This window comes from Salvelinus alpinus, chromosome 1, assembly GCF_045679555.1.
Source record: "Salvelinus alpinus chromosome 1, SLU_Salpinus.1, whole genome shotgun sequence".
NCBI lineage: Eukaryota > Metazoa > Chordata > Actinopteri > Salmoniformes > Salmonidae > Salvelinus > Salvelinus alpinus.
Genome location: NC_092086.1, coordinates 27011620 through 27035457, shown reverse-complemented (window position 1 = coordinate 27035457; position 23838 = coordinate 27011620). Strand labels below are relative to the sequence as shown.

General features: G+C 47.7%; 1 protein-coding gene across 1 annotated transcript in view; it reads right to left on the bottom strand.

Annotated features, from left to right (window-relative positions):
* The window catches only part of LOC139572331 (SUN domain-containing protein 1-like), a 39386-nt gene extending 18321 nt beyond the window's left edge, over window positions 1-21065 (bottom strand). The window contains 3 exon segments of the mRNA XM_071395033.1: window positions 3091-3279; window positions 19988-20082; window positions 20572-21065. Of these exon segments, the coding sequence (XP_071251134.1) occupies window positions 3091-3279; window positions 19988-20082; window positions 20572-21012 (725 nt within the window). The 5' untranslated portion in view covers window positions 21013-21065.
* Window positions 21066-23838: the final 2773 nt, after the last annotated feature.

Below are 23838 nucleotides of genomic sequence, written 5' to 3'. Positions count from 1 at the left end.
CCAAGTGCATCTGTGTGTACATGTTTAATGTTAATATATGGCTAATGTTTCTAACTTTTGTGTCTGCATGAGTGCGTTTGTATGTGTGTCCATTGACTCCCTTCCCCTGTGTAGTGTTACCGTGACTCTCTCTGACTGGACCCTGTGTAGTGTTACCATGACTCTCTCTGACTGGACCCTGTGTAGTGTTACCATGACTCTCTCTGACTGGACCCTGTGTAGTGTTACCGTGACTCTCTCTGACTGGACCCTGTGTAGTCTGACCATGACTCTCTGACTGGACCCTGTGTAGTGTTACCGTGACTCTCTCTGACTGGACCCTGTGTAGTGTTACCATGACTATCTGACTGGACCCTGTGTAGTCTGACCATGACTCTCTGACTGGACCCTGTGTAGTCTGACCGTGACTCTCTCTGACTGGACCCTGTGTAGTGTTACCATGACTCTCTCTGACTGGACCCTGTGTAGTCTGACCGTGACTCTCTCTGACTGGACCCTGTGTAGTCTGACCATGACTCTCTGACTGGACCCTGTGTAGTGTTACCATGACTCTCTGACTGGACCCTGTGTAGTGTTACCATGACTCTCTCTGACTGGACCCTGTGTAGTGTTACCATGACACTCTCTGACTGGACCCTATGTAGTCTGACCATGACTCTCTCTGACTGGACCCTGTGTAGTGTTACCATGACACTCTCTGACTGGACCCTGTGTAGTCTGACCATGACTCTCTCTGACTGGACCCTGTGTAGTGTTACCATGACACTCTCTGACTGGACCCTATGTAGTCTGACCATGACTCTCTCTGACTGGACCCTGTGTAGTGTTACCATGACTCTCTCTGACTGGACCCTGTGTAGTGTTACCATGACTCTCTCTGACTGGACCCTGTGTAGTCTGACCGTGACTCTCTCTGACTGGACCCTGTGTAGTCTGACCGTGACTCTCTCTGACTGGACCCTGTGTAGTGTTACCATGACTCTCTCTGACTGGACCCTGTGTAGTCTGACCATGACTCTCTCTGACTGGACCCTGTGTAGTCTGACCGTGACTCTCTGACTGGACCCTGTGCAGTCTGACCATGACTCTCTCTGACTGGACCCTGTGTAGTCTGACCATGACTCTCTCTGACTGGACCCTGTGTAGTCTGACCATGACTCTCTCTGACTGGACCCTGTGTAGTCTGACCATGACTCTCTGACTGGACCCTGTGTAGTGTTACCATGACTCTCTCTGACTGGACCCTGTGTAGTGTTACCATGACACTCTCTGACTGGACCCTATGTAGTCTGACCATGACTCTCTCTGACTGGACCCTGTGTAGTCTGACCATGACTCTCTCTGACTGGACCCTGTGTAGTCTGACCATGACTCTCTCTGACTGGACCCTGTGTAGTCTGACCATGACTCTCTCTGACTGGACCCTGTGTAGTCTGACCATGACTCTCTCTGACTGGACCCTGTGTAGTCTGACCATGACTCTCTCTGACTGGACCCTGTGTAGTCTGACCATGACTCTCTCTGACTGGACCCTGTGCAGTCTGACCATGACTCTCTCTGACTGGACCCTGTGTAGTGTTACCATGACTCTCTCTGACTGGACCCTGTGTAGTCTGACCATGACTCTCTCTGACTGGACCCTGTGTAGTCTGACCATGACTCTCTCTGACTGGACCCTGTGTAGTCTGACCATGACTCTGACTGGACCCTGTGCAGTCTGACCATGACTCTCTCTGACTGGACCCTGTGTAGTCTGACCATGACTCTCTCTGACTGGACCCTGTGCAGTCTGACCATGACTCTCTCTGACTGGACCCTGTGTAGTGTTACCATGACTCTCTCTGACTGGACCCTGTGTAGTCTGACCGTGACTCTCTCTGACTGGACCCTGTGCAGTCTGACCATGACTCTCTCTGACTGGACCCTGTGTAGTGTTACCATGACTCTCTCTAACTGGACCCTGTGTAGTCTGACCATGACTCTCTCTGACTGGACCCTGTGTAGTCTGACCATGACTCTCTCTGACTGGACCCTGTGTAGTCTAACCATGACTCTCTCTGACTGGACCCTGTGTAGTGTTACCATGACTCTCTCTGACTGGACCCTGTGTAGTGTTACCATGACTCTCTCTGACTGGACCCTGTGTAGTCTGACCATGACTCTCTCTGACTGGACCCTATGTAGTCTGACCATGACTCTCTCTGACTGGACCCTGTGTAGTGTTACCATGACTCTCTCTGACTGGACCCTATGTAGTCTGACCATGACTCTCTCTGACTGGACCCTGTGTAGTGTTACCATGACTCTCTCTGACTGGACCCTATGTAGTCTGACCATGACTCTCTCTGACTGGACCCTGTGTAGTGTTACCATGACTCTCTCTGACTGGACCCTATGTAGTCTGACCATGACTCTCTCTGACTGGACCCTATGTAGTCTGACCATGACTCTCTCTGACTGGACCCTGTGTAGTCTGACCATGACTCTCTCTGACTGGACCCTGTGTAGTGTTACCATGACTCTCTCTGACTGGACCCTGTGTAGTGTTACCATGACTCTCTCTGACTGGACCCTGTGTAGTCTGACCATGACTCTCTCTGACTGGACCCTGTGTAGTGTTACCATGACTCTCTCTGACTGGACCCTGTGTAGTGTTACCGTGACTCTCTCTGACTGGACCCTGTGTAGTGTTACCATGACTCTCTCTGACTGGACCCTGTGTAGTCTGACCATGACTCTCTCTGACTGGACCCTATGTAGTGTTACCATGACTCTCTCTGACTGGACCCTGTGTAGTCTGACCATGACTCTCTCTGACTGGACCCTATGTAGTGTTACCATGACACTCTCTGACTGGACCCTGTGTAGTCTGACCATGACTCTCTCTGACTGGACCCTGTGTAGTCTGACCATGACTCTCTCTGACTGGACCCTATGTAGTGTTACCATGACACTCTCTGACTGGACCCTGTGTAGTCTGACCATGACTCTCTCTGACTGGACCCTGTGCAGTCTGACCATGACTCTCTCTGACTGGACCCTGTGTAGTGTTACCATGACTCTCTCTGACTGGACCCTGTGTAGTCTTACCATGACTCTGTCCGACTGGACCCTCCGCTGCTGTGGTTCTGGGAGGAGAAGTCAGCCAGTCTGTCGTTGCCATAGAGACCGCCCGTGGTCTGCAGACGCAGGCTCCGCCGCGACATCCTGGGCGAGTTGAACACTGGAGCGATCTGATGCACCTTCTCAAACTCTAGGGCCACAGTCGAGTAGCTGGAGCTAAGAACAGAAGGAGAGGGAAAGAGAGAGAGAGAAGAAAGAGAGAGCAGGAGAAAGAGATGAGAGGAAGAGAGGAGATGGCAAGAGATTGGAATAGTGAGATGGCAAAGAAAGAGAGGAAAGAGAGGACAGGGGAAGAGATGATACAGTGTGATATAGCAAGGGAGAAAAAATGAGATGGATAGAAAGAGAGGGATGGATAGAAAGAGAGGGATGGATAGAAAGAGAGGGATGGATAGAAAGAGAGGGATGGATAGAAAGAGAGGGATGGATAGAAAGAGAGGGATGGATAGAAAGAGAGGGATGGATAGAAAGAGAGGGATGGATAGAAAGAGAGGGATGGATAGAAAGAGAGGGATGGATAGAAAGAGAGGGATGGATAGAAACAGAGGGGGAGGGAGGAAAGGAGAGAGAAAGAGAGAAGTGTGGTGAATGTAGGTACTGTATGACTCAGTCACAGTGCCTGAGCTTCTTATCATTTGCTGTAAGCCTATCAGAGGCCTTGGTCTGAATCAGACCAGCACTTATGTGGTTTCAGCTTACCTCAACATGAAATCAACAACCCTCTCCCTCTGAGTCAGTCAGGACCACTATTCATAACAGTTAACTTATTCATTATCACCTAAAAGGCTAAACTGATCCCAGATCAGCACTCCTACTCTAAGAGCTTTATTAATGCAGGCCCAGGGCTTAGTTAACATGCCATGATTAATACGGACATTCCCAACTTCCTCCCATCCATTGACTGTATCTTAGTCACACATATAAACTAGAGAGACTCACTATGTTTTGTAAACAACAGCAACACAGCATTGGGGTAGTTTTGTAAACAACAGCAACACAGCATTGGGGTAGTTTTGTAAACAACAGCAACACAGCATTGGGGTAGTTTTGTAAACAACAGCAACACAGCATTGGGGTAGTGTTGTAAACAACAGCAACACAGCATTGGGGTAGTTTTGTAAACAACAGCAACACAGCATTGGGGAAGTTTTGTAAACAACAGCAACACAGCATTGGGGCAGTTTTGTAAACAACAGCAACATAGCATTGGGGTAGTTTTGTAAACAACAGCAACATAGCATTGGGGTAGTTTTGTAAACAACAGCAACACAGCATTGGGGTAGTTTTGTAAACAACAGCAACACAGCATTGGGGCAGTTTTGTAAACAACAGCAACACAGCATTGGGGTAGTTTTGTAAACAACAGCAACACAGCATTGGGGTAGTTTTGTAAACAACAGCAACACAGCATTGGGGTAGTTTTGTAAACAACAGCAACACAGCACTGGGGCAGTTTTGTAAACAACAGCAACATAGCATTGGGGTAGTTTTGTAAACAACAGCAACACAGCATTGGGGCAGTTTTGTAAACAACAGCAACACAGCATTGGGGTAGTTTTGTAAACAACAGCAACACAGCATTGGGGCAGTTTTGTAAACAACAGCAACACAGCATTGGGGTAGTGTTGTAAACAACAGCAACACAGCATTGGGGTAGTTTTGTAAACAACAGCAACACAGCATTGGGGCAGTTTTGTAAACAACAGCAACACAGCATTGGGGTAGTTTTGTAAACAACAGGAACATAGCATTGGGGTAGTTTTGTAAACAACAGGAACATAGCATTGGGGCAGTTTTGTAATCAACAGCAACACAGCATTGGGGTAGTTTTGTAAACAACAGCAACACATTATTGGGGTAGTTTTGTAAACAACAGGAACATAGCATTGGGGTAGTTTTGTAAACAACAGCAACATAGCATTGGGGTAGTTTTGTAAACAACAGGAACATAGCATTGGGGCAGTTTTGTAAACAACAGCAACACAGCATTGGGGTAGTTTTGTAAACAACAGCAACACAGCATTGGGGTAGTTTTGTAAACAACAGGAACATAGCATTGGGGCAGTTTTGTAAACAACAGGAACATAGCATTGGGGCAGTTTTGTAAACAACAGCAACACAGCATTGGGGCAGTTTTGTAAACAACAGCAACACAGCATTGGGGTAGTTTTGTAAACAACAGCAACACAGCATTGGGGTAGTTTTGTAAACAACAGCAACACAGCATTGGGGCAGCTGTAGCAGCTCAGTAGGGAGAGAATGTTACCACAGGAACTGTTCCTGGAGCTGAACACTGGGCTCACAGGAAATGACTCACCCAATAAACACGAGGAAAAAATACAAATGGAGAAAGAATGAGGACTGTGTGTGAAAGAGGAGAGAGGCCCAGACAGATATATAATGGAATGGATAAGGACACTGTATACCAGTCCTGTGTGGTTTACTTGGTAGAACATGGTGCTTGCAACACCAGGGTTGTGGGTTCATATCCCATGGGGAACCAGTATGAAAATATAAATACCTTTTGGAAAAGATCATGTAAATGTAAAATAATATACCAGTTTGAGCCAGTAAGATGTGGAGTGGAGACGGAATGTAAATATTGTGAATATAGAATTGGACACTACTGCAGCAGTAGCTAGACACTCTCTCTCTGACTGACTCATACCAGACCACACCCCTTGGCTGAGGATGCAGGCAGGGCCAAGACCAGCGCCAACATTCCATCATAGAACACATCTAAATCATTATTGCCACATTGGCTCTTAGAAACAGACCCTTTCAGAGAGTATACTTGAGTCTTGTCTATTGCTTGTACACACACACCACACACACACACACACAGGTACCAACAATCGTGATTTGATGCTAAACACACAGCAGTAGGGTAATATTCTCCTACAGTAGTTTGTGTCTCCTCTCCTTTGTATGTGAGTCATCTAAAACCCCTGACAGACAAGCAGGGCGGTTGAGGAGGAGAAAAGCATCTTAGCTGACTGACTGTGTTCAAGAACTTCCCTTCCTGTAATGGAGATGGGAGGCGGGAACAAAATGTAAACACAAACACATGGTCTCATTCAATGTTGCAACTACAACAGTGAGTCCATAAGACTAAACTCTGAACAACAACATGTGGCAGCCATTTAAAACAATGCAACACAGAAGGAAGAACAGGGGGTGGGCCCCACACACGGCCAGGCTGTCCTCAGATGCCTCTCCTTCTCTAAAGGCCCCCAACATATAAACAGGGGCTCTGGCTGTAGAGGCCTCCTCCATCAGTCAATCCCCAGGCCTGTGTGTGTTGTGTCCTCCTGGCCCTAAAACCTCAGGATTACACCATCCCATCCAGAGCCAATTATGGGCTTTGCTTTCCTCCTCCTGCCTGCTGCTCCACCTGGCTCTCTTACACACACCAACACCTCTCAATGTGACTGTGTGCTCTTCCCCAGAGTGTGTGTACTCTTCCCGGGGAGTGTGTGTGCTCTTCCGGGGGAGTGTGTGTGCCCACTACAGATCATGCTAGAGGCCACACCAGGTTAGATGGGATATTAGCAGAGAGTTGTCTATGTTGTTAACCCCACACACTATTTTAAAGGCCTAGTGCAGTCAAAAATGAGATTTACTTGTGTTTTATATACTGTATATGAGGTTGGAATAATACTGTGAAATTATAATAATGCCCTTTTAGTATAGGAGCTGTCTGAAAAGACTGCCTGTTTCGGTGGGATGGAGGTTTGGCATGCCTGATGACATCACCTGGCAGTACATTTGTTAATAGACCAATAAGAGAAGAGAGTTTCAAACCTCTCTGCCAATAACAGCTAGTTGCTAAGAAGCAATTTTTTGTTTATTTCTGTCCATTTTAATTGAAAACAATCACAGTAAGATACTTATTTGTTCCCCAGAAATGATTTATTATTGAGATGACAACGGCTGCATTGGACCTTTAAGAATACCATGTGTCCCTGTTCCCCACTCCATGTTATGTGGACTGTCTCCTGTTCCCCACTCCATGTTATGTGGACTGTCTCCTGTTCCCCACTCCATGTTATGTGGACTGTCCCCTGTTCCCCACTCCATGTTATGTGGACTGTCCCCTGTTCCCCACTCCATGTTATGTGGACTGTCCCCTGTTCCCCACTCCATGTTATGTGGACTGTCTCCTGTTCCCCACTCCATGTTATGTGGACTGTCTCCTGTTCCCCACTCCATGTTATGTGGACTGTCTCCTGTTCCCCACTCCATGTTATGTGGACTGTCCCCTGTTCCCCACTCCATGTTATGTGGACTGTCTCCTGTTCCCCACTCCATGTTATGTGGACTGTCCCCTGTTCCCCACTCCATGTTATGTGGACTGTCTCCTGTTCCCCACTCCATGTTATGTGGACTGTCTCCTGTTCCCCACTCCATGTTATGTGGACTGTCTCCTGTTCCCCACTCCATGTTATGTGGACTGTCTCCTGTTGACCTAAACATCCTAATACCCTGGCTAGGGGCGGTGTCTCCTGTCTACCCCCAACATCCTAATACCCTGGCTAGGGGCGGTGTCTCCTGTCTACCCCCCAACATCATAATACCCTGGCTAGGGGCGGTGTCTCCTGTCTACCCCCAACATCCTAATACCCTGGCTAGGGGCAGTGTCTCCTGTCTACCCCCCAACATCCTAATACCCTGGCTAGGGGCATTGTCTTCTGTCTACCCCCAACATCCTAATACCCTGGCTAGGGGCGGTGTCTCCTGTCTACCCCCCAACATCCTAATACCCTGGCTAGGGGCGGTGTCTCCTGTCTACCCCCCAACATCCTAATACCCTGGCTAGGGGCGGTGTCTCCTGTCTACCCCCCAACATCCGAATACCCTGGCTAGGGGCGGTGTCTCCTGTCTACCCCCGAACATCATAATACCCTGGCTAGGGGCGGTGTCTCCTGTCTACCCCCAACATCCTAATACCCTGGCTAGGGGCGGTGTCTCCTGTCTACCCCCAACATCCTAATACCCTGGCTAGGGGCAGTGTCTCCTGTCTACCCCCCAACATCCTAATACCCTGGCTAGGGGCGGTGTCTCCTGTCTACCCCCCAACATCCTAATACCCTGGCTAGGGAAGGTGTCTCCTGTCTACCCCCCAACATCCTAATACCCTGGCTAGGGGCGGTGTCTCCTGTCTACCCCCCAACATCCTAATACCCTGGCTAGGGGCTGTGTCTCCTGCCTAACCCCAACATCCTAATAACCTGGCTAGGGGGCGGTGTCTCCTGCCTACCCCCAACATCCTAATACCCTGGCTAGGGGCGGTGTCTCCTGTCTACCCCCAACATCCTAATAACCTGGCTAGGGGGCGGTGTCTCCTGCCTACCCCCAACATCCTAATAACCTGGCTAGGGGGCGGTGTCTCCTGCCTACCCCCAACATCCTAATAACCTGGCTAGGGGGAGGTGTCTCCTGCCTACCCCCAACATCTTAATACCCTGGCTAGGGGCGGTGTCTCCTGTCTACCCCCAACATCCTAATACCCTGGCTAGGGGCGGTGTCTCCTGTCTACCCCCCAACATCCTAATACCCTGGCTAGGGGCGGTGTCTCCTGTTTACCCCCCAACATCCTAATACCCTGGCTAGGGGCGGTGTCTCCTGTCTACCCCCAACATCCTAATACCCTGGCTAGGGGCGGTGTCTCCTGTTTACCCCCCAACATCCTAATACCCTGGCTAGGGGCGGTGTCTCCTGTTTACCCCCCAACATCCTAATACCCTGGCTAGGGGCGGTGTCTCCTGCCTACCCCCAACATCCTAATACCCTGGCTAGGGGCGGTGTCTCCTGTCTACCCCCAACATCCTAATACCCTGGCTAGGGAAGGTGTCTCCTGTCTACCCCCAACATCCTAATACCCTGGCTAGGGGCGGTGTCTCCTGTCTACCCCCCAACATCCTAATACCCTGGCTAGGGGCTGTGTCTCCTGCCTAACCCCAACATCCTAATACCCTGGCTAGGGGGCGGTGTCTCCTGCTTACCCCCAACATCCTAATACCCTGGCTAGGGGCGGTGTCTCCTGTCTACCCCCAACATCCTAATAACCTGGCTAGGGGGCGGTGTCTCCTGCCTACCCCCAACATCCTAATAACCTGGCTAGGGGGCGGTGTCTCCTGCCTACCCCCAACATCCTAATAACCTGGCTAGGGGGAGGTGTCTCCTGCCTACCCCCAACATCCTAATACCCTGGCTAGGGGCGGTGTCTCCTGTCTACCCCCAACATCCTAATACCCTGGCTAGGGGCGGTGTCTCCTGTCTACCCCCCAACATCCTAATACCCTGGCTAGGGGCGGTGTCCCCTGTCTACCCCCCAACATCCTAATACCCTGGCTAGGGGCGGTGTCTCCTGTCTACCCCCCAACATCCTAATACCCTGGCTAGGGGCGGTGTCTCCTGTCTACCCCCAACATCCTAATACCCTGGCTAGGGGCGGTGTCTCCTGTCTACCCCCAACATCCTAATACCCTGGCTAGGGGCGGTGTCTCCTGTCTACCCCCCAACATCCTAATACCCTGGCTAGGGGCGGTGTCCCCTGTCTACCCCCCAACATCCTAATACCCTGGCTAGGGGCGTTGTCTCCTGTCTACCCCCCAACATCCTAATACCCTGGCTAGGGGCGGTGTCTCCTGTCTACCCCCAACATCCTAATACCCTGGCTAGGGGCGGTGTCTTCTGTCTACCCCCCAACATCCTAATACCCTGGCTAGGGCCGGTGTCTCCTGTCTACCCCCCAACATCCTAATACCCTGGCTAGGGGCGTTGTCTTCTGTCTACCCCCCAACATCCTAATACCCTGGCTAGGGGCGGTGTCTTCTGTCTACCCCCCAACATCCTAATACCCTGGCTAGGGGCGGTGTCTCCTGTCTAACCTCAACATCATAATACCCTGGCTAGGGGCAGTGTGTCCTGTCTACCCCCCAACATCCTAATACCCTGGCTAGGGGCGGTGTCTTCTGTCTACCCCCAACATCCTAATACCCTGGCTAGGGGCGGTGTCTCCTGTCTACCCCCCAACATCCTAATACCCTGGCTAGGGGCGGTGTCTCCTGTCTACCCCCCAACATCCTAATACCCTGGCTAGGGGCGGTGTCTCCTGTTTACCCCCCAACATCCTAATACCCTGGCTAGGGGCGGTGTCTCCTGTCTACCCCCAACATCCTAATACCCTGGCTAGGGGCGGTGTCTCCTGTCTACCCCCCAACATCCTAATACCCTGGCTAGGGGCGGTGTCTCCTGTTTACCCCCCAACATCCTAATACCCTGGCTAGGGGCGGTGTCTCCTGTCTACCCCCAACATCCTAATACCCTGGCTAGGGGCGGTGTCTCCTGTCTACCCCCAACATCCTAATACCCTGGCTAGGGGCGGTGTCTCCTGTCTACCCCCCAACATCCTAATACCCTGGCTAGGGGCGGTGTCTCCTGTCTACCCCCCAACATCCTAATACCCTGGCTAGGGGCGGTGTCTCCTGTCTACCCCCAACATCATAATACCCTGGCTAGGGGCAGTGTCTCCTGTCTACCCCCCAACATCCTAATACCCTGGCTAGGGGCGGTGTCTCCTGTTTACCCCCCAACATCATAATACCCTGGCTAGGGGAAGTGTCTCCTGTCTACCCCCAACATCCTAATACCCTGGCTAGGGGCGGTGTCTCCTGTCTATCCCCAACATCCTAATACCCTGGCTAGGGGCAGTGTCTCCTGTCTACCCCCAACATCCTAATACCCTGGCTAGGGGCGGTGTCTCCTGTCTACCCCCCAACATCCTAATCCCCTGGCTAGGGGCAGTGTCTCCCATCTACCCTGTCTACTACCCTCCAGAACAACACACCAGACCCTGCACTATACTACCCTCCAAAACAATCACACACAGCAGAGCAGTTTCCTATACTAGGCCTCACTGAGTGTGTGTGTGTGTGTGTGTGTGTGTGTGTGTGTGTGTGTGTGTGTGTGTGTGTGTGTGTGTTGACCCTAATGGTCTGCAGTCTCCAGCATTTCTGTTTTAATCTTTCCTTTCTAATTAGGCCAGGGACAGACTCAGACCTGGTACAATAGGTTAATGGACAGCCAATCAATGACATTATCAATCCATTAACCAGCAGTACAGTTGACTTCCAGAGCCAGATCTGGATCTCCCTGTGGTCGCCTGGGAGGAAACAGAATGAACAGCCCGTCTATAGCCACTGGCCAGGGACATTAACACAGAGCTCTGCTTGGCGCAGCACATCCTGGGCTCCGGCTTGGCAGAGGGCTCTTTTTACAAACCCTGCAGTGGTGAAACACCTGGATTGATACACAGACAGATACTCTGTAAATCCACACACAGACAAATCTCACACAACTTGTGGAAATAAGGATGCACACACAAATACCACCTCTAAACACTTGTGTTTAACAAATCTCACACACACACACACACCGCTATTGATTGAGCTTATTAAGATGTCAGCACATCACGTCGTCTTGCTTGCAAACCCCTACGTCAATTCGCTATAAGGCTCTGTATTGATCCGTATGAGTTTCCCTCGACTAAACTGCCCCCACACCAGATATCAAAGTAGACTGGACACTGACCAAAAGCAGAGAGAGAAAACACTTCTCCTCCTCCTCCACTGTTCTCTTACACAACAACGGAGCTTTGATGCCCAGTCCTCCCACACTCAGTGGGTACTGCCAGTTCTCCGATGGTCTACTAACGAACCAGAGAGAGATCAGATCACCCAGAGATTTAGTCTACATTGTACAACCACTGAGGTGCCTCAGGAGTAACCTACTAGTTTCCTTTCATTTATTATATTATAGATGAGGACTTTATAATAATCATTGACCTGCAGGGAAAGTTCACTGAAATCCCTGTGGTCAAATGTAATAAATGTTTGCTGAATATAATCACATCATTTCCTGGGAGCAACTGCCAGATTCTCATTACCCTCATATTAATCTAACCCCCCCTGCCAGATTCTCATTACCCTCATATTAATCTAACCTCCCCTGCCAGATCCTCATTACCCTCATATTAATCTAACCTCCCCTGCCAGATCCTCATTACCCTCATCATATTAATCTAACCTCCCCTGACAGATCCTCATTACCCTCATCATATTAATCTAACCTCCCCTCCCAGATCAAAGACAGTTGACACCACAGTCAGGGAGCAGTGATACAGTCACACACACCACAGTCAGGGAGAAGTGATACAGTCACACACACCACAGTCAGGGAGCAGTGATACAGTCACACACACCACAGTCAGGGAGCAGTGATACAGTCACACACACCACAGTCAGGGAGCAGTGATACAGTCACACACACCACAGTCAGGGAGCAGTGATACAGTCACACACACCACAGTCAGGGAGCAGTGATACAGTCACACACACCACAGTCAGGGAGCAGTGATACAGTCACACACACCACAGTCAGGGAGCAGTGATACAGTCACACACACCACAGTCAGGGAGCAGTGATACAGTCACACACACCACAGTCAGGGAGCAGTGATACAGTCACACACACCACAGTCAGGGAGCAGTGATACAGTCACACACACCACAGTCAGGGAGCAGTGATACAGTCACACACACCACAGTCAGGGAGCAGTGATACAGTCACACACACCACAGTCAGGGAGCAGTGATACAGTCACACACACCACAGTCAGGGAGCAGTGATACAGTCACACACACCACAGTCAGGGAGAAGTGATACAGTCACACACACCACAGTCAGGGAGCAGTGATACAGTCACACACACCACAGTCAGGGAGCAGTGATACAGTCACACACACCACAGTCAGGGAGCAGTGATACAGTCACACACACCACAGTCAGGGAGCTCAGACACAGATTACAAACCACATGTTCTCGAAACCTAAACGGTGAAACCACAGGTTGAACGATTCTACACACACACACACACACACACACACACACACACACACACACACACACACACACACACACACACACACACACACACACACACACACACACACACACACACACACACACACACACACACACACACACACCTTTCTTGTTGAAAAACTGATGCACTGTCAACTCACCCTTAACAAGCCTGGTATGTTAGGCCAAATACTAAACACACTGAAAACGTCATTAGCAGAACCGTTTCAAACCAAATGTGGCGTTGAGACTAACCACCAGCAGGCTGTGTTCTGGAGTGTATTACTGAGGGAGATATCACTCCCAGCAGGGTTCACAACTCCTCCTTTAAACCCTTCTGGGCCTCACTACATTCTGCTTACAAAATTAGGTTTTACTGAAAATGTTTCCACAGTTGTGTAAGCTGGGCTCTGGAGGGTCAGTGCAGGTCTGTGGGGGAAACACACACACAGACACACGTCCCACCCTACGGTTTCCTAAACCATTATAGAGTAGAGAGCTGCCATTCCCCTGAGGAGGAACACAGGCCTATATTTACCACAGGCAGGGCAGGGACAGGCTGGGTAGAGGGGATCTCAGATTTCCATCTGTCTAACTCTGGGTGGGTTTCAATTGGCTCAGATTACGGCCACCGCACATCCTCCTCTTGTCCCTCAAACAGAACAGAAGCACTTCTCTTCCTTCTCTTCTCTCTCCAACAGTGTGCCATCTCTTCCTCTCTCTCTCATATTGCCCTTGTTGCTATGGAAACTTTTCCAAACAGCTCTCCGGGGCCTGAGAGGGTGTGTGTGTGATCTGTGGCCGCCTGAGTTTGCGCCCCTCCCACTTCTACAGAACAAATCCTGTCAGAGAGGAGCACTAGAAAGTAGAGAAGAGACAGTAGTTGAAATTCCCCTTCACATGTTATAAGTTCAGCCTGAATGGGGTCAACAACACCACCTCTGACACAATCATCCAGCTGCTGCCATTCAACCAGCGACCAGTGAAGCACTGTCTGAGGGAGGCAACCATGCTGCCACACACACACACACACACACACACACACACACACACACACACACACACACACACACACACACACACACACACACACACACACACACACACACACACACACACACACACACACACACAGCCCACATTGTCCCACAACACACACCAGATGTCCTAAACAACTGTGAGTGCAGCATGGCCAACCAGCAGCAACTGGTACTCCTTCTCCACATATGCCTTCAACCTTCCTTGAACACAGTCTTTATTACCTCCACTTCATCCCTTCTTTCTCACCTTCCACCCAGCCCCAGGCTGATCATATCACTATAACCACTAGTCCTAATATTACCCTAGATCACCTTCCACCCAGCCCCAGGCTGATCATATCACTATAACCACTAGTCCTAATATTACCCTAGATCACCTTCCACCCAGCCCCAGGCTGATCATATCACTATAACCACTAGTCCTAATATTACCCTAGATCACCTTCCACCCAGCCCCAGGCTGATCATATCACTATAACCACTAGTCCTAATATTACCCTAGATCACCTTCCACCCAGCCCCAGGCTGATCATATCACTATAACCACTAGTCCTAATATTACCCTAGATCACCTTCCACCCAGCCCCAGGCTGATCATATCACTATAACCACTAGTCCTAATATTACCCTAGATCACCTTCCACCCAGCCCCAGGCTGATCATATCACTATAACCACTAGTCCTAATATTACCCTAGATCACCTTCCACCCAGCCCCAGGCTGATCATATCACTATAACCACTAGTCCTAATATTACCCTAGATCACCTTCCACCCAGCCCCAGGCTGATCAAATCACGATAAGCACTGGTCCTAATATTACCCTAGATCACCTTCCACCCAGCCCCAGGCTGATCATATCACTATAACCACTGGTCCTAATATTACCCTAGATCACCTTCCACCCAGCCCCAGGCTGATCATATCACTATAACCACTAGTCCTAATATGACCCTAGATCACCTTCCACCCAGCCCCAGGCTGATCAAATCACGATAAGCACTGGTCCTAATATTACCCTAGATCACCTTCCACCCAGCCCCAGGCTGATCATATCACTATAACCACTGGTCCTAATATTACCCTAGATCACCTTCCACCCAGCCCCAGGCTGATCATATCACTATAACCACTAGTCCTAATATGACCCTAGATCACCTTCCACCCAGCCCCAGGCTGATCATATCACTATAACCACTAGTCCTAATATTACCCTAGATCACCTTCCACCCAGCCCCAGGCTGATCATATCACTATAACCACTAGTCCTAATATTACCCTAGATCACCTTCCACCCAGCCCCAGGCTGATCATATCACTATAACCACTAGTCCTAATATGACCCTAGATCACCTTCCACCCAGCCCCAGGCTGATCATATCACTATAACCACTAGTCCTAATATTACCCTAGATCACCTTCCACCCAGCCTGATCATATCACTATAACCACTAGTCCTAATATTACCCTAGATCAGTTTGAGTGACTATGAGAGATATAATACTAAGGCCAACCAGGGGACCTACTTACCCAGTAACACAGACTGGTCATAAAGTATGAAGGGGCCCATTGAAGAGACACACTATTGCAGTCTCAGGCTCGGGTCAGTGTGTCTCGAACCCCATCCATCAGGTGCTGTTTATTTGAAAGGGGCAGAACTCTACTACACTGCTGGGTGTCAGGTAGGTAGGTGTGTGTACTCTGCTGTGATTGACTCGTGAAGGGAAATCTTAACGCTACAGCATACAATGATATTCTAGACGATTCTGCGCTTCCAACTTTGTGGCAAGAGTTTGGGGAAAGCCCTTTTCCCGTTTCATCATGACAATGCCCCCATGTACAAAGCGAGGTCCATACAGAAATAGTTTTTCGAGATCGGTGTGGAAGGACTTGACTGACCTGCACAGAGCCCTAACCTCAACCCCATCGAACACCTTTGGGATGAATTGGAACGCCGACTGCGAGCCAGGCCTAATCGCCCAACATCAATGCCCGACCTAACTAATGTTCATGGCTGAATGGAAACAAGTTCCCGCAGCAATGTTCCAACATCTAGTGGAAAGCCTTCCCAGAAGAGTGGAGGCTGTTATAGCAGCAAAGGGGGGGACCAACTCCATATTAATGCCCATGATTTTGGAATGAGATGTTTGGCGAGCAGGTGTCCACATTCTTTTGGTCATGAGGTGTATATGGATTCTCTAATATATGGAGTTCAATAATTTAAAAAAACGTTTTTATTAAAAAAAAGATTAAAGTTATGACTGATTAGTATCTCGTTACAACATTTCCCGGTGTAGTACAGGGGAGTAGCTTGGGTGGTACCATATAATTAAAAATAACAATTGAATGTCTCTCTATAGCTGGTACAACTTATTTTCTCACAGGGGTAATACCCCAGAATCCTCCACTGACAGCAGTAGATCAATAGCCTAAAGCCAGGAAATAGCTGAGAGCCTGGGAGAGAGCAGGGAGACCTCCCCTTACAAGGGCAGACATTGTACAGGCTTAACATCAATCAGTGAGGCCATTCTCCTTACAGCTAATGACTATTTGGTTTGTACCAATGGGAATACACTGGTAATTAACCCTTGGTTGGTGGGCTGTAGCATGGTGGTCTCTGCTGGGTCGTATTGATTAGGCCCCAAACGGAAGACAATGAACTGAAACAGGAAGGACTACTTTAACTTGTCCAATAAAAAGCCTGATTTTCCTTTGCCCTTAGCTAAATGTTTTGCTACAGTGTTGCCTAATGAATGGGATCCTGGCCTCCTGCTCCTGTCCACTCAGGCTAGGTTTGTTCCCCTCACTGTGGGGCTTCTAAAAGGCCTCTCAGATTGTTGGATGTGATTGGTTGGGCTTTCATTCCTTCCTCCCTCCCTTTCTCCAACTTGTCTACCAGTCTTTTGAGTTCTGACAACAGATGGTCCAACGGTTGCTGTCACCTGACCCTGTCCCTCTCAGCGCGACCCTCTCCCCATTCCACAAGAAGCCACACACACACACACACACACACACACACACACACACACACACACACACACACACACACACACACACACACACACACACACACACACTACAGTGTGACAGCTCTCAAACTGATAGGCTGATATTTCTGATGCCTAGCTACAGTACATGAGTCAACTGCCTTCTCTGTCAGTTTGTTCAATAAGTGAAGTATTAGCCTACATTACTCTTTCATGTACAAGAAAGAGAGACTCTTTACCTAATTCTCAGATCAGTGCCACCAGGCATTTATATGGTTGATCAACTCTCACCGGCCCATGGAGACACACGGTCTTGTTCCAGTCTTCCATGCTAGGCCTACCTGTTACATTCCAATTGTGTGTGTGTGCGAGTGAGAGACTGAGAACCCAGAGCCTTTTCCTTTAAATCGGTCTCCGCCTCACTCCACACACGACCTGGGACCGGTCCGGCACCAAAACAGCCTTTCCCACAGTCAGAAGATGTGGTAGTAGTAGCCGGGCTGTTAGAATTTGAACTATGAAGTGTGATTCTATTGGGTAGGACACAGCTGTGGGAGAGCTTTCAATGCAGGGAAAGTGTTGCTTGGTTATGATCTTTTTTCTTCTGGGATTGCCTTATACCTTCACAGTGAGGGGAGTCAACGTGGCTCCACAGCTTATCAAGAGGTTAAACTGAGCAATTATGAGACAGGCACTCCCACCTCTTCTACATGCCTGTGAGAACAGTGAGATATTAAAGGCAATTACAAGGGATGTATGTAAATGTCATCTAGTTGTCAGGCAAGCCAGGCCTTGGAGGACAGCCTGTGGTCTGGGCCTAGTCCAACTCAGGGAGAGGAGAGGACTAAACATGTCAGCTGACTGAAGGGCTTTCTATAGGAATGCCCTTAGCATTTTTCAAAGGAGAGCGAGGGTAGAGAATGGTAGTCAATCTAATGGGAGTGGTTGTGTTAGAACATGCTCCGTACACGAGTGTGTTACACTGTTATTCTCTCTCTCAACAAGAAGCACAACATAATTTCTCCTCGTAAAGACCCAAATTCCAGCACTGCCATTTCTTTACACAAATTCCAGCACCCCCCCCCCCATTTCTTTACACGAGGTGTCAAAAGTGACAGTGTAAAAAAACAACATTCCAACTTCACACAAATCACCTGCATATTCAGTGACAATCACACCTGCAAGCAGTTTCATGCCCAGGCCCCAGAGATGATGTGCTGAAGAGAGAGAGATCACAAAAAATTGCTACACCACTTAGATGGGGGCCTTTCATATGTTCCCTAAAATCCAGCCGAGCTGAAGTCTAACTGTGCCCTTTGCCGCGTCCATTGCCACACCCACCACCTAAGCCCCCTTTTTTATCCAGAAATAAATAAATAACCTGCACAACATGAAAAGTTTCTTCCTTGAAAATTCAGTGGGAGAGAGAGAACAGTGTGACTAACATGAGACATACTGTACCATGAGAGGAAACAAAGGAAGCACCAAGCTAAGAAAGAGATAGTTAGTCCAAACTAAGAAAACTACAAAAGGCGCTATGCTACCATTTTCATTGTGTTGTTCCCTCATAACACATAGCCTTACACACAGAAATGCTGAACCACAAGCGCACACACTGACTGAATCATCGGGTTGAATCATCGAAACCACAACCACGGCGGTTGTTCTTGTGAGCAACTCTGGAACTCATCAGAAAGAATGCACCAAGATCTTCAATGTATTAACTGTCAAGGATAAATATTTGTATCAAGACTGCAAATATTTAGCTAGAAATAGAAGCCAAATTAAAATACATCTTTACAATTTCAACATTCTCTCCTCACTCCAACTGTTGTAAAATGTATTCTCAAATGTACTTCAAATATCTTTTTACTCAAGTGAAAGCAAAGACAATCAATTCAGTAAGATTTCTGAATGCAACACAATCTCATTCAGGACTCCTAATGGTGCTTCACTCTTGGAAAGAGATGTCAAACACTGAAAAACGGGAGGTGAATGAGAAACAAGCTCAGGATCATTTGAGGCAGCAGAACCCTTTCATTCTCCACGGCTGTGGTAATGACTTGACTGATCTGACAGAGGCTCTGACTGTAGTCAGTGGACATAACCACATTAGGGCGACGGGATTCAATAACAAATACTATTTTTATGTGAGTCACGGAAGAATAGCTAACTTGTGTAGAAAGGAAAGATTGATGATAACCCTCGCCACACATCTGGAGGCCATCTGAATACGGGAAGAGCAACAGAGTAACAGATAGCTCCCTGAACCTTGGATAAGACACAGTATGAAACCTCTAGCCTGTTCTACAGAGGAACAGATAGCTCCCTGAACCTTGGATAAGACACAGTATGAAACCTCTAGCCTGTTCTACAGAGGAACAGATAGCTCCCTGAACCTTGGATAAGACACAGTATGAAACCTCTAGCCTGTTCTACAGAGGAACAGATAGCTCCCTGAACCTTGGATAAGACACAGTATGAAACCTCTAGCCTGTTCTACAGAGGAACAGATAGCTCCCTGAACCTTGGATAAGACACAGTATGAAACCTCTAGCCTGTTCTACAGAGGAACAGATAGCTCCCTGAACCTTGGATAAGACACAGTATGAAACCTCTAGCCTGTTCTACAGAGGAACAGATAGCTCCCTGAACCTTGGATAAGACACAGTATGAAACCTCTAGCCTGTTCTACAGAGGAACAGATAGCTCCCTGAACCTTGGATAAGACACAGTATGAAACCTCTAGCCTGTTCTACAGAGGAACAGATAGCTCCCTGAACCTTGGATAAGACACAGTATGAAACCTCTAGCCTGTTCTACAGAGGAACAGGATATGTACTATACCATTTCAATTCAAGTAAATACTCATGCAATTGTTCCATACACGTAGCGCAGCCAGCATTCTCACCTGAGGGAGTAGGTATATCCTGTGTTCTCTGGAGCACACTGTGGAGGAGTGTATGTGTGTAGACGAGAGAAATCCATGGTCATTCTCCAATCAGACTGCAAGAGTCAGGGTGGAAGGGAGAGGGCTCTTTAGGCCATAGCACAATAGATGAGGGATTATCATTCTAACACACCAGCAAAGGCATGCATTACACACACACACACACACACACACTGAATTGTTCAGCTTGTCTCTCGACACTAGTGATGTTTAGATCCAGTAACAAGTTGATTTACTTTCCCACAGAGCAATAGCATAGTCCTACAAATACTCACTAGTTAGCATACAAACAAACTGTTCCACAGACATACTACACCTCTCTGGTGAATATTAAGTCAATCTCTCTCTGTGCCTCCACAGCACAATCCCACATTAGACCCAATCTACTTGGCTTCACTCCAAGAAAACCTAGGCAGCAGTAGCTGCTCTGGAGAGTCCCAGAGCCCAGGCAGACAGGCGAGTAATGACAGCAGTTACACATTATAATTTCCCCTAGCACACAATACTACAGCCCTGCTCTGCTCTGTAGAATAGACTTGGCCAACCTCCTTCACTTGCATTATGTCTGCGGCCTGTTGACGACTTGCGCTTCGGAAGGCAGGCAGCAGTGTTGGATAATGAATGGAACTCTTCTTCTCTTTCTGTAGTTCAGCAGCTGTGGGCTGACGGGGACCAGGGGAGACAGGACAGGGGACAATGGGAGTCCCTCTCAGGCAAGGCACCCAGCCAAAATACCAGACTGACTCCCTCTCAGGCACAGCACCCAGCCCAATACCAGACCGACTGGGGAAAACAGGCTCTCTCCCTTCAGAGAGTAGCACATACAGAGGTGGAGCTATAGGCCCAACCCTGGTAATGGACGGGACACACCTAGCCAGGTAGATGCCTGGGGCCTGTTCAGGAGGGTGCGGTGCAAATAACATTACAGAATGTTTGTGTAGGAGAGGAGTAGATATAATTGTGGGAATTTTGCCAGTTCTATACATTAGCCTACATTTCTGTCTGCAACATTGTGAGCCCTGCACACTCCCAGACGCAACACCAGGAAGATGGCACGCGTGGGACACAGTAATCTATAAGCTACTCAATTGAACATGACCCCGTGAAGGGTCAGGAGAGGGCTAACATGAAACCTGTTTAAACCCTCAGTCAAATATATAGTAACCTAACAGGTACTATATAGGGAACATGACAGGGATGAATTTGGTTGTGGTGATTAGTTTAGTCTATTCAAAACAGAGGGAAATGAATAAATGGAGCTGAAACACTAATGTATTGATTTTAAATATGGATCTACAACATCTAGCCTTGAAGTAAACTCAAACAGCAATGGAACGGTTGCCTCTCAAATATGCACAGAATTCAATGGTTACATAATTCAGCCGGTTTGGTTTGAATGACTCCGCTTCCGCTGATAACTTACAGTAGGATGGCCCTGCAAGTTACTACCCACGTCATATCTTCCTACAACAAACCTGAGCCGTGCTGATACTAGAGTAGCTAAGGAAGCACCCCTGCAACCTATAATATACTATTATAGAGGTTGTACTAAATAAGACTGAGCACTATAGAGGGAACAGATGCCAGATTTGGGGGAATGACAAATCAGAGGGCCTACAGCCTGGTAATCTTAACCACAGGTCAAATCTATTTGTAAATCCAAAGGCCCAAAACAGGGATAAATAATCATGAAAACCCATGTGGCGTCTTTAATTCTACCTGGATTAGTTGGTTGGATTGGTGGCCTGTTTTTGGCAATCCTTCAGGATGCAGAAGTTACTGGACATTCCAAGTTCAGGAAAATAACAATATAAGCCCTCCTGTGTGTTCAAAACTGAATTATTTTGAGATTGCTGAGATGGGAACCAACTTTAGAAACATGTTTTAACTGCCAGCCAATGTATCACAACCACCATAAAAGAGCAATTGGTCATCCTCCATTTTTGCTTTTACAAGCCATCTTCCCAGGGGTCATGGGTAGAAAGGATTCAGCTTTTGTCAAATTCACATAAAAAGTTGATTATTATTTAAATTTTAGCTAACCCTAACTCTTTTTCTAACCTTAACCTAATTATCTAACCTGCTACATTAACTATCCTAATCTGCTGCGTAAATTCTCCTAACCTGCTACGAAATGTCAAATCTGACAAAACCTGTATCCTTTCTTGTCAAAACCCTTCCCAGGCTTAGCTTGTAAAATCTTGCAAAGGGCACGACCTATGAACTTATACTCGAGAGACAGGCTGAACACAAACAGCACAGGCACACTCACTAGCCCACCCACCCATATACACACACACTATAGAGCAGGGTTCCCCAAACTTAAATAACCAACTCATCACCAAGCTATGATTATTAGAATCAGGTGTGTAGTGCCTGGGCAAAAAACAAAACGTGCACGGAGGGGGGCAGGACCAAGTTTGGGAAACCCTGCTATAGAGAACCACAGTATGAGTCATAATACCCATAAAGCCGAGCGGTCAAACAGGGAAATGGTACCAATAGTTTAGATAAAAAAGTAACCTTGTCCGGGAGAGATTTACATGGTTATAAACGTCATGCCAGGGTAAGCCTACATGAAACACAAGCGGTGTTCGAATACTCATACTAACCTCACTATTTGTGACGCGAATTTAGTATATTGTATCCTTATTGGTCATAGTATGCCAAAAGTTCCCGTACTAAATTCGCCAAAATACGAGGTATACACGCAGTGGACACTGTTTTCGTGCTTTTACGGCCTATAATGCAATTCTTCAGAAAATGGCTGTGGCTTCATTTTTCAGATTTGAAGAAAATGGTGGAAAATATGCAGCCGAAGTCCGATGAGAGCGGATACAAATTCATTGCTTGAACTAATTATGACAGATGTTAAGCAATGTAATAAAGTAATAACTTTTCACATAAGTTACACGTTATGTTGGCTGACAATTTGTTAGTTACGCTATCCTTACGAACCACATAGCATTACAGCAGTATGTACTTTACCGGTATGTTAGCTAGTTACCTAACGTTAGTTGTCTACTACATCGAACTTGCCAGGCAGTATATTAACTAACTACCCAACGTTTGACTTGATTATTCACATCATTCAGTTGTGCGTTTCTATGGATATTGTTAATTTTGCCTATCTACTCTGATTTCAGAGCACTCTCCTGTTGAATAAGGCCGGTGTCAGTAAATATTGGCAAAAACAGGTGTAATTAAATAGTTGCCAGCAGCTCAGTTAGTCACCAATGCTCTGGATAACATAAACAGCCTAACCAGCTCTGCTAGGGCGAGTAAAATGTTCAGTGAGGTGTTCTATCATTTGAGTCTGGAAGTAGCTAGCCAACGTTAGTCAGTTAGCTTGCCGTTGAACGATCAACCATACTCCTCGGCCTGAGCGTCCAGTGTGACATCTGAATGTTCCGAGAGTGAAACGCTCTGAATTTACGAACTGACAATCTGACAATGCTCTGGATTTACAAACACCCATATCACACTCTGGCACTCCAGACTGAATTTACGAACACACCCGAAATCGTAAAATGTTTTGCTAGTCATTGGTTATGCTAACAAGCTAGCAAGAGGTTGCATCGCAACATCAACTTCAGGAGCACTCAACTGAAACGATAGTTTGTTTACAGTATACTAAAATGAACTAATAGTATGTAGTATATACTCATTAAGAATGTAGTATACAGTATGGGTATTCGAACACAGCTACAGCCCTTATTAAGTGTTTCTAAAATCCCCAATGGAAAAAATGAATGGTGGAAAAACGATTGACACTATTTCCCTGTTTGACCACTAGGTTTTATCGGTATTAT